This window comes from Leuresthes tenuis, unplaced genomic scaffold, assembly GCF_036924035.1.
Source record: "Leuresthes tenuis unplaced genomic scaffold, fLeuTen1.0.hap1 SCAF_19, whole genome shotgun sequence".
In the NCBI taxonomy this organism is placed as follows: domain Eukaryota; kingdom Metazoa; phylum Chordata; class Actinopteri; order Atheriniformes; family Atherinopsidae; genus Leuresthes; species Leuresthes tenuis.
In genome coordinates, this window is record NW_027325373.1 from 7,919,790 (window position 1) to 7,931,166 (window position 11,377).

Sequence of the window (11,377 nt, forward strand, 5' to 3'; positions counted from 1 at the left end):
TTTGGACACTCTGTTGTTCTGGAGGTTTCAGGCGTGTTCTACCAAAATGACAAGGAGCAGGAAGGAAAGTTCAACGTCCCCAAAACACAAAGCGGGCGTCGCTTTACTGCCTGCTTCCGGACGGAAGGAGTAAACGTCTGACCTCACAGAGTGACCTAACAGCGGCCTCTGGTGGACAAGATGGAAAATGCATTAAGGTTAATACTAAAAGACACTATAATATGATTTTTTGTTGTTAAGTCAAGTTATACAAAGGCATTTACGGACAACTGTGTTATGCTGCATAGCTCCTTATTTAGTGTGTTAAAACAAAGTCCTCGGAACAGCTTCAAATAATCACTTGTGTCAGTTTTGTGTATTCACTACATTATTTTTGTTTCTCGGGGGAACAAAATCTGAAACTCAAGCACAAAGTAAGTTTCGCATCTTGTCCATGTAAGGTGTGAAATATTGATGAGCGCAGAGGAACTGACGAACCACTCCGACGATGCTCTTAAAGGCCCGAAAATTGCCTTTAAAAGCCAAACAACACGAGCAATAGTCGCCGTTAAATAAAACTCTAAAGCCTCTCTCAGGCTAAGGAACTTTTAAAAGCTTCATCTGAGTCATTCGAGATGTGTGTGACGCCATAACACGAGCAAAACGACGCAGTTAATTCCGCATAAAACTGTGTGAGTTGATGTGGCTTTTTCCTCTTAAAGTCCATGTTTTTCCATGTATGAATTGAGCGACTTGACTGAACTTGCTCCTAGCTCCACCCTCCGTTAGTCAACTAACTACGTGTTGAGACTGAAGCCTTTAACTAACAAGCATCTCGGGAGAAGGAGGAGGAGTAGGGAAGAAGGACTTTCCCCCGGCTTTTATTTGGAGGAATGTAACGACTGCACAACTGGAGCGCGTTTGTCAGCTTTGAACTTCAATCCATATCTATCCTCGGCTTGTAAATGTAGGCTTTGTCTGCATTTATCCGTCCCGGACTTCTGCATGGAAACTAATGATATCTGAACCCGCCGAAAGGAGCGGAGAGGAGGTGGGTGTCGGATTCTAGGCTTTGGATTTCTCGTCTTGTTTTGTGCTTAAATCGGTGAGGCGAGCTTGTTTCATTTGGACTCCGCTAGAAAAGAGGCTCAACTGACGCTCCTGTTGCTTTCTAAAGTTCGTTTGAGAACAAGGGAGGGTCTTTAAACTTTAATCCTGCCAGACAAGAAAGTTCTTGAGGAGACATTGTCGTGGAAAACAAAAAAACAACCTAAAACTCACCAAACCATAATAGCAGTATTGAAATAATGGCGTTGAAAGCCAAAGTGCTGTACGATTTCCACTCTGAAAACCAAGGAGAGATTTCCATAACAGAGAATGAGACGGTGACTCTGTTCAGTGAGGAGGAGCTGGAGGGCTGGCTGGAGGGGGAGAACAGCAGGGGGGAGGCTGGCCTCTTCCCTGCCTCCTATGTTGAGATCATCAGAGACCACATCACCTCCAGCACCAGCAACAACGGCTTTTCCTCACCCAAAACCAATGCCCAGTCTCCTGCCCACACCTCCTACACATCCTCCGACTCCCAGTCTCAGAGAGGGTTTGGGGCTGGCAGTGGTGGAGGAGGCAGCTTCCACACCAGCCAGGGCAGCGATGACGACTGGGACGACGACTGGGATGACAGCTCCCCTGCGCCAGATGCGGCTAAGAGTTTCGGAACCAGCCCTCCTTTGTACCCAGTTGTCACCTCCCTGCCTGGACGCGGGGGGGCCCAGCAGCATCACCAGCAGGCCAAGAGCTCAGCAACAGTGGGGAGGAACCTCAACAGGTTCTCCACCTTCGTCAAGTCTGGAGGGGAGGCCTTCCTGCTCGGGGAGGCGGCAGCCTTTGTCAAGGATGGGGACAGGATCTGCGTGATTATGGGAAAGCATGGACCAGAATGGCAGGAGGATCCATATCCATTCACATGCACCATTGACGACCCCACGAAGCAGACCAAGTTCAAAGGCATGAAGAGCTACATGTCCTACGGCCTGACCCCGACACACACCAATGTTCAGGTCAACCGCAGGTACAAGTTCACTCCTCTTTCTCCTGCTTCTCCCTTTTTTTTCTTCACCAGTTCCACCAAAGTGTTTCTCCTAAAGTAAATGTTTCTGTGGCTTTTTCTGCATCCGCAGTAGTTCCCACAAAATGTCAAAAACAGAGCCGTGGACCTTTGCCACCTGGTCTATTCTCCTCTTTCCTGCCAGAGGTTTCCTCTGTGCCATTGTTTCTATGCCTATACTCGGCCTTCTGGGAAAAGTTCTTAATCTCCTCATAACTTTTTTCATTCCTTCTAACAATACTCGCCTGCTTTTTTCCCCCCGATCCCTAACGTCACTCATTTTCCAACTCTCACATGTCCAATTGGTCCCAGTGAAACCTTCCATCCTCCCCACAGGTACAAACATTTCGACTGGCTCTATGCTCGGCTTGTGGAGCGCTTCCCTGTCATCTCTGTGCCCCACCTGCCAGAGAAGCAGGCCACGGGCCGCTTCGAGGAGGACTTCATCTCCAAAAGGAGGAAAGGTCTGATCTGGTGGATGAACCACATGACGAGCCACCCCGTGCTGGCCCACTGTGACGTCTTCCAGCATTTCTTGACATGCGGGGCGGATGAGAAGGCCTGGAAAATGGGCAAGAGGAAGGCGGAGAGGGACGAGCTGGTCGGAGCCAATTTCTTCCTCACAATCAGGTAGTAGCCTGAGTTTTTCACTATAGGTGTGAGATTAAAAACTGGATTATTACGGCTTTATAAAGGGTACAGAGCAGACACTGGAAAGCCTTAGACTTGGTGCTACGAGCACATCTTTTTTCCCTGCCATTGTTTGTCGAGTGCCAGTTAAGGGGCAAAGGTTCACTGTTTAAACTGTTTAAACTCTTTAACAGCTTTTAGAAACCAGCCATATACAAGTAACAGATAACATGATTATAACATGTCTATAACAGTGTTATATAAAACAGTAGAACTTCGTGGATGTGTAGCCTTTTAGTAGAGATGTTTGAACAACCCATTCTCAGTCCGAGTTTGTAATGTTCAGACACTTGGTCGGGAGCTTCAAAATGTCCCTTTCGTGTCACTTTTCAAGCTGCAGTGTGGTCTAATATGTTTGATTAGATGTCAGGTGGCATCTTAAACAGAAGTCATGACATCACTGTTGCAGATCCTATCACCGTGGTTACCCAGAAAATTCTAAAATGATTTCCTTTTCCCTCCTTTTCTCCATCAGCACACCCGCTGTCCCTCTTGACCTACAGGAAGTCGAGAGCAAGATCGAAGGCTTCAAGACCTTCACCAAGAAAATGGACGAGAACATTGTTGTTGTTAACACGGCCATCAACGAGTTCGCTCGCAAACAGATAACAGGCTTCAAGAAGGAGTACCAGAAGGTTGGACAGTCCTTCAAATTCCTGTCACAGGCGTTTGAGCTGGACCAGCAGGCCTACTCAGTGGGCCTGAACAGAGCCATCGCCTACACCGGCGAGGCGTACGAGGCCATAGGAGAATATTTTGCAGAGCAGCCACGCCAGGACCTGGACCCCATTTCTGACCTGCTGGACCTCTACAGAGGACATCTGGCCAATTTTCCTGACATCATTCATGTGCAGAAAGGTGGGGATGTCTGCTGGTGTGAGATCCAGTTTTCTTTTCTACTCTTACAGGAAGGTGCAAGGGATAGCACGACTGAAAGATTTGGAATCAAGTGTTTGGGTTTGGCGCTCACTGTCAGAAGGCCTCTGCGTCTCAGTTTCCATGCTGCAGACTGCAATCTCTTGTTAACCGTGAGGTTTTTTCTTTTCACTCGCGTTAAAGAAAATAATTAATGATGTGTTTAGCAGCCACCCAACCCATGGCCTCCTTTTGCATTACTCATGTCAACATAAAGGAGGAAAAGTTCCAAAAGCTCTGACTGTTTCCACAGCGAGAGCAACATCTGTTTTCATTTACCCAAATGCAGTGTCAAAGTGGGTTGAAAACTGAAACCATGGTCCATTGTAACACTCCACTATATTGTGAGGGCTTGTACTTGTTCATTTGAAAACACACAGAAGAACACACATGCACACACAAACACACACACACACTTTCAGACATTTGCAAAGCATTTACAGGGGAGTTAGCTTGTTAGTTCCCTGCAGGTTGGGAGGAGGGAGCTGCTGCTGGCACGCAAAGTCCAGGCATTTGCCAAAGCTAGAGGCACCATTTCTATAGTCCGCCAAGCTCTGTTCTCATCCTACAATCACAGCTCCGCACTTTGGAAACACCCTGAGTTGCAAAAGTCCCCGTGACTGACAGGATGTCACCTCTTTGACATCTTTGACAAAGCGACACACTGCTTTCAGATTCTTAAATGGATAAACAGATTTCCTTTTTCAAACATGTGAATCGAATATTCAGCGCACCTCTGTGGAGCAGGATATCGGGGGAAGTCTCTCGGACTTTGTATGTAATGGGACAAGCATGCAAAAAATCCAGCGAGTCATAGTGACTCAGCCAGGTGTTAACTTAAAAACATTACATGTGTTCGCCAAACCAAATAAAACAACGAATCACTTGTTAACAGAGAAATCATACTCAGAATAAACATTTCTGCATTTCGTTCCCAGCGTGTTTCTTATGTCTGCAAAGCGTAATGGCAGCTCTATATGCGAAAGCAAACAGTTTCACTGTAGAGTAATCCATGATGGGAAGGTGGATAGAAGGTAAACATAACAGAATCCTTCAGTTTTTAATGTTAAAACCAGAGGTATAAAGCTTTTTTCTCTGGTATTTTGTAAAATCTGTTGCAGCCAACATACGCCCAGAGCACATGAGTGGTAATGTGATTTGGGTTTTCAGAGCTCTTCGAATGGATCTACGTTATTTGTGAGACAACACCAACATTTTTTTTTAAATGCCTCTAATCTCAGACAGCGCTTCATTGATAGTATGTGACTTGAATTATGAACCAACTGGTGAACAAGTGTGGGAATTATGCAAAAAGGCCCATCAGCACAAAATTGCTTACGTTTTTCCCTTCATGTGGTCTTGGATCACATCATCATTTCCCAGTAACCCTTCCAGTTCGTAGAGAGGGTTAATCTTATTCTGCTGTGGGGATTTTAGTGTTTTTGAAAGTGCCAGTTAAGCAAAACCCCTGACCTCATTCCCTCACGGCTTAGCCTGGTCTGTTCTGCTTGTGCAGCAAATACTATGAACCAAAAATGCCCAGTTTCATTCCACTTTGCCTAACAGCTAATATGTTTTAAGAATTTGGAAAGCTAAACCACTTTGGTGCTCTCACTACTAAAAGAATGCCGAGGAAAATTGGATTCCAGAAGTGTCACATTTTTAAAGATGTCAACCTTTATTCCTTTCTGCAGGTCTGCTTCAAAGCTCAGCCATCTCTGCCATAATGGCTACACTAGAAGGAAATGTAGCATTGCGTTGCATAAAAAGCAGATGACAAACGTGGACTGCTTTTCTTTACACAAATGTCAATTTACAGTATCGGCAGCCTCGGTTCTGCGTGTGAGGGGCAAAGGTTACATCTGATTTGAATGAGCAGAGATTCCTGGGCCTCTTATCCCATGTTGCCCTGGGACTGCAGGAATGCAGAATGGAGCAGCTTCAGGATTAGGTTCCCCTCCTCCTCTTTTTCTTCCCCCTTCTCTTCCTCCTTCCCTCTGGTGGAAGTTTCCCACCAGCACAACAGTACAAAAGTTCAAATTACAGCGCCATTATCGCCTTGTCAGTGAAGAGAGGAAAGGCTTTTTCTTTTCTTTTTTTGCCTTTTTGTGGGTGCTCTGCTGAAAGCACGGTGTGCGTTGAGAAAAAAACAGAAGAGAGAGATAGGAGGAGAGCGTGGGTTTGTGAGGTCAGGACCAGCTTGCTCATCATTTCCCTCACATCCTGCCATGTAAGGGCTTTATTGTGAGTTCTCCTTTTGCTCCTTTTCATCTGCAAGGCCTATCCAAACCCCCCTCTTAAAAGTTGAGTCACAGTAAACATGAGACATGACTGGGTGTTGGGTAACCTCAAGGAAATCTGGGAAAAAAAGTCAAAGGACTGCTCATTTCTGTAGTATTAAAAAAAAAAAGAAGATATGAGCCTGTGGAACTTGTCTGCTCGTCTTTCTTACAATCTTTATGGCTTAAGGCAAATAAAAAAATTGGGGTATTGCATTGCTCACCCTCATGGAGAAAGTTGATTGAAGGATCTGAAAAGGAAGCTTTGACTGATTCTGGCTGTAGAGCAGCGGCCCACATCTTTACCCTTGCAAAGTGCGAAGGGGTGTCCTGGGAGTCTGATCATCCAGTCTTTGTGTTTTGTGGAGAAGGCTCACAACTGTGTCACCCATGGGATTTTGTACAGTGTTTGAGACCTGTTAATGACATCTGCTCCTAGCATAACAGTTTTCCTTCTTTCTTGTCTATTATATTCATGGACAGGATCTTGAGGCACCAAGTTTAGGACGGGGGATCTAATCTGTTTGTTGATGACATGCTTTGGTTGGCTTCTTCGGAGTACGGCCTCCAGCATGCTCGGGGGGGTTGGCGGCTGAGTGTGAGGCAACTGGGATGGTAGCCAGCACCCCTCAAGTCTAAGCCAATGGTTCCATACCTGAAAATATCGGATTGTTCCCGACAGATGGAAAGTGAATGGCTTCCCCAAGCAAAGGGGTTTAAGTTTCTCAGCCTCCTGTTCGTAAATTAGGGGAAAATGAAGTGTGATGGACAGGCTGATTGGTGCAGCATCTGCAGAAATGAGACTGTTGCAGGATTCAGAGAGTTGAGCCAGAGGGCTCTCACTTTACCCGTCTGTTAAAGTGTCAACTCTCATCTATGGTCAAAGTTTGGTAGTGACCGAAAGAGTGAGGTTTGCGTACATAAGCGGCCAAAATAAGATCTCCTCCTCAGGGTACCGTTACAGGTTTTCCAGGCAAACGTTCTTCACAAATGCCAAATCAATAATCCGTAACAGTTAGTTATTGCAACTGAAAAATGAAATAAAAATTTGAATCTAATTTTGACCATCTTTTCACAGGTGCACTGACCAAGGTGAAAGATTGTCCAAAGCAGGAGGGTGAGCTCCACGACCGCTGCAACATTATATCATGTGCCACTCTGGCAGAAATCCAGCACTTCCACCGCACACGTGTACGAGACTTCCGCTCGCAGATGCAGCACCACCTCCGCCAGCAGATCACCTTCTTCCAGAAGATAACCGCCAAGCTAGAGGATGCGCTGCAGAGATATGATGATGACCAATAGAACAAGACACGGCCGAGGGAGACGTTGGACCGTGAAAGCATCGCGGGCATTGGCAGGGAAGCCTGGGAAAGGATTAATCGATGGGTATATCCTCGAGCAATGGTGAACATTTTATTATCTTTTTAAAGAAAAAAAAAAACTTGGAGAGCTGTGATGGATCTTTCAAATAGGCTTTCAAATCTTTGAAATGATTCCTGGAAGGACTGTACCTCTCGTAAATGTAGGCCAAATGACAACTTACTGGATTATCTGAACAGCTCTGATGAATGTACCAGTTACAGGGATTTTGCTGACACTCCAGGCACATGTTGCAACTCAGCAAGACTGCTTCATATATTTAAAACAGCTGCTCTCAATAAACCGGCTGTTTGAGTCATTGTTTGAGGGACAAGTCAATGCCTCCACTGCTTCCAAGTCCTCCATATGGGAAATATGTTAGACCCAATCAAAACAAGGACAGGAAACTTGCTAAAACACTCAAATATTTAGACTAAATAAACTTTGTTATCTCATTATGTGTTCATTTTTACTTGAATGACCTACTCAGTATTGTTAGATTGCGCAGAGGTAACACAGAAGTTTGTGGATTGAAAGAGGCAAAGATGGCATCTGGAATCTGATTAATTCAATTTGTTTGGTCGTTGGACTTCCACTTTGGCTTGAAATTTGACCTACTGTACTTCTGATGTCTAACCTGTCTCACATCTCAGATACTCCTTCACTATATCATAGTCGGACGCCACGTGTTGGGCATTTTCACTTGTTTAGGAACTCTTCCATTCTTTCTCTCCAGTTGTGTTAAACCCAAGGTTGACGTCTGTCTCTCAGGTCACCCCGGAAGAGGTCAGAGGTCAGGCTCAGCGTCCACAGACAGTGTGTGCTGAATGCGATGGATGCTTTCTCGCACAGAAAGACTGAACCAAGATTTTATGGACTTATGATGTGATAATAGCATGTTTTAAGTTCATTTTATTTGTAAAGGAAGTATTGAAAGTGGTCGGTGAAACTTGGTGCCAGCCCATTCATCTCAGTGTCTCAGACTGCTGTTCACCACTTTGTCATTTCTGATACTAGCTGGGGTCAAAAAAGTCCCCATAGCCACTTTAGCGATAGTTGGTAACCAGCTACCAAAATAAACTCATTGAACTGTTGTGATCACAAGCAGTGTTTTGTCAATGGATTTGAAAAACCTTTTCTACTTGGCATCCGTTCTGGGCTTATTTAATGAGCCTGAGAGTTCCCTTCGATTTGAGCAAAAGGGAGCTTCAGGCTGAACTCCGAGAGCAAAATTTAGGATGTGGTGGATACCATCGGTATGTTCGCAAAGATCTGTGATCAAATTCACTATAAACAGCTGAGCTAAGTACACTAGCTTATTCCACAAGAGTGGTTTACAGTGTTTCCTGCTGTCAGTTTTATGCTCATAGAAAGTAGTTCTGGCACATTTTTGTAAATTTGTGCCTGACTGATCATTTCTTTGTTGGGATTAAACTTTACAAGTCACTACAATGGGACAAACCACCATCCTGGTTGTTGTTTTTAACAATATTATTCAGACAAGTCATTAACTACTATTAACCTGAGTCTTCTCAATGCTTTTAATGGCAGAATTACAGTAAATAAATGAAAACAGAAGTTGTGTTAATCGTGTACAGTATCTCTGTGGTTGGCTGTTTCCCCTTAATATATCATTTAGAATTTGACATGGCCTGTCGTGTCTTTTGAGCAGTGTTTTGATACGACATTTAAGAGCCCATAATGTCCTTATCTTATAGTCATCATTTCAGCAGCAGTTTTTAGTACTCGGATAGCTTTACACCCTCAAATTGGATTGAACTGGGTGGAATAATACTTTATTAATCCCAAAAAAGTCAATTATTTTTCAGCATAGATAATCAACAACAGCTATTATACAGTAGGCCATTCGCCACTGAGCAGCTATTATACAGTAGGCCATTCGCCACTGAGCAGCTATTATACAGGAGGCCATCCGTCGCTAGTAGCCCCCACCTGCATCCTGAAGGAAAGAGGGTCGATCTGATTGGTCAAAATAACAATGTGAGGCAGCTGCTTATTCTTTACTTATGGTGAGCCAAATTCGCCACATGCCTGGCACTACTGTTTATTACATGGCAATGTAGACAAGCATTTGAAAAAATGTATACTTCACCACAGACGTTTCAGTGCCAAACAGATAGTATATTTTTCTTTCTCTTTCAGTTGCTCTCATTCGAGTTCACCAGAGTGGATCATCCATCTTTATTTTTCCCTGTCATCTGGGTCTTTTTCTGTCATGCCAGCCACCTGCCAGTCGTTCACTTCTTTTTCTCTTGCCTTGCAGTTCCGTCTTCATGTTGCCCCCTCTTAAAAAGAAGGTCATCAATCAGAAAAAGGCTGGCTCTTTAGTTTATTTTTTCAGCTGCTTGCTTTGGAGCAAACTTCAAAAAAGCTAAAAAGAAAATGTTGTTCCACTGATTAAGAAGAAAAAAAAAATAATTTAGTCTGTAAGTTTCAGAAAGTCAGAAGTCTCAGAAAAGCTTCCGGCTGATCCAAAAGAGCTGCTGCAAGGGTTCTAACTTCTCTTCACTGGCTCCCTGTAAAATCCAAGATACAATTTAGATTTATTACCAAGTTCCATTTTATCTTTGAGGCCTCATAGTTCTGTGTTTTCCCAACACAGCACTTATGGTTCCTAGAACCATAGAGTTTCCAATAGTAAAATGGGAGGCAGTGCCTTGGTTGTAAGGTCCCTCTATTGTGGAGCTGCATCTGTGAGGAAGACACCTTTTCTACTTTATTTATGCTGCCATTTTTTGAATTATAAATTCTGATTGCCTGTCTTATTTCTGTGCCTCTGTCCTGTCCTCTCATCCCTTGACGGGGTGAGGGCAGATGGCCCCTCTTCGTTAATCTGGTTCTGCCTGAGGCTTCTTGTTAAACGTGAGTACTCCTCACCACTGTCATCCCACTGCCCAAGCATGCACAGAACAGGACATGAAGATTCGATGCAATCTGTTTTTATGGCAATTTTGAAGTGAATTGGCATTGTATGAATACAACTATAATGAATTTGGCTGATTTGGATGAAATTGGATTAAACCTTTCTGAGCCTTTCGCCCACTTCACCCTGCCTGTACTATAAAGTATTCAAACTCATTCACGTTTGCCAACTCCACATGTTGTATCTCTATGTTCACAAAAACGCTATACCTAAACTATACTTTTCCACCAGCACAAAGCAACTGCATCTGTGGTGCTTTTCCCTGACTAGATAAAAAGCATAATGCTATTTGATTACTGTAAATATTTCAGCCACTACCCCTTCATTGTGAGATTATTTTAGAAAACTAATATAGGTATCCAGTGAACTTTATGCCGCATAATAGCAGTCTGTGTGTTGTCAGCGCAAAGTTTTTCAAAGGAAAGCATGCTACCACTTGTTTTTCCTGAGGAGGCAACAGAATTGGCGTCCCTGATATCTGACACTCCAGTTTACAGACTACAGATCAGGTTACTCTAACCGGAGTCCCTTCATTATTTAGAGCCATCTCCTTCTCCTCTCCACTCAGTGTTCACCCTTCTCTTTGATGTATGTCAGTAAACATTTTGATGGAGGAATATTTACACTCATAGTTGGCCAAATTTGTAATGAGCAGATTTTAACATTTATTTAGACTTGCCTGCAAAAAGCAAAGGGCTTTTCACTGTTCTGCTTTCTAAATTCTTCACCTAATCGATTGATTGAAACCAGACTGAAACCACATTTCATGTTTTTTAGACACACACATGCACTGTCAGAGTTTTGAAAGTATAGAATTTTAAGATGCTTAGAAAAAAAGTTACATTTTATGATGACAGAATTATGAGGTGACACTTTTGAGATAGTAAGAATTTTGACAGAACAGAACTTTGAGATGTCAAGATTTAATGGACATCGATTTTGAGATGAGTCGGAAATGTGAGAATACAAAAAGAAAATGAAAAGAGAGGATAAGACTAACCTTTTGAGATACATAGCCAGTATATTTAGAAACTCAGTCAAAACTTTGAGAACACAGAATTGTAAGATACTGAGTCCAAATTTTAAAACAATTCCAGGAATTGT

The 11,377-nt window shown here is 43.6% G+C and overlaps 2 protein-coding genes across 2 annotated transcripts in view; both read left to right on the forward strand.

Moving 5' to 3' along the window:
- The window catches only part of LOC140276561 (solute carrier family 46 member 2), an 83,294-nt gene that overhangs the window by 25,448 nt on the left and 46,469 nt on the right, over positions 1-11,377 (forward strand). The gene's annotated exons all lie outside the window — the stretch shown is intronic.
- Positions 829-8,917, forward strand: LOC140277193 (sorting nexin-18-like). Its single transcript, XM_072372131.1, has 4 exons — positions 829-2,047; positions 2,420-2,713; positions 3,249-3,631; positions 7,046-8,917. Exons 1-4 carry the CDS (start codon positions 1,287-1,289, stop codon positions 7,270-7,272), a joined length of 1,665 nt encoding a protein of 554 aa, XP_072228232.1. The 5' UTR covers positions 829-1,286; the 3' UTR covers positions 7,273-8,917.

Excerpts from the sequence above, each read along its gene's own strand:
- LOC140277193 (XM_072372131.1), top strand. The coding sequence starts at position 1,287 with ATGGCGTTGAAAGCCAAAGTGCTGTACGATTTCCACTCTGAAAACCAA. Across the intron at positions 2,048-2,419 it reads AATGTTCAGGTCAACCGCAG|GTACAAACATTTCGACTGGC; the intron begins GTACAAGTTCAC and ends TCCTCCCCACAG. Across the intron at positions 2,714-3,248 it reads AATTTCTTCCTCACAATCAG|CACACCCGCTGTCCCTCTTG; the intron begins GTAGTAGCCTGA and ends TTTCTCCATCAG.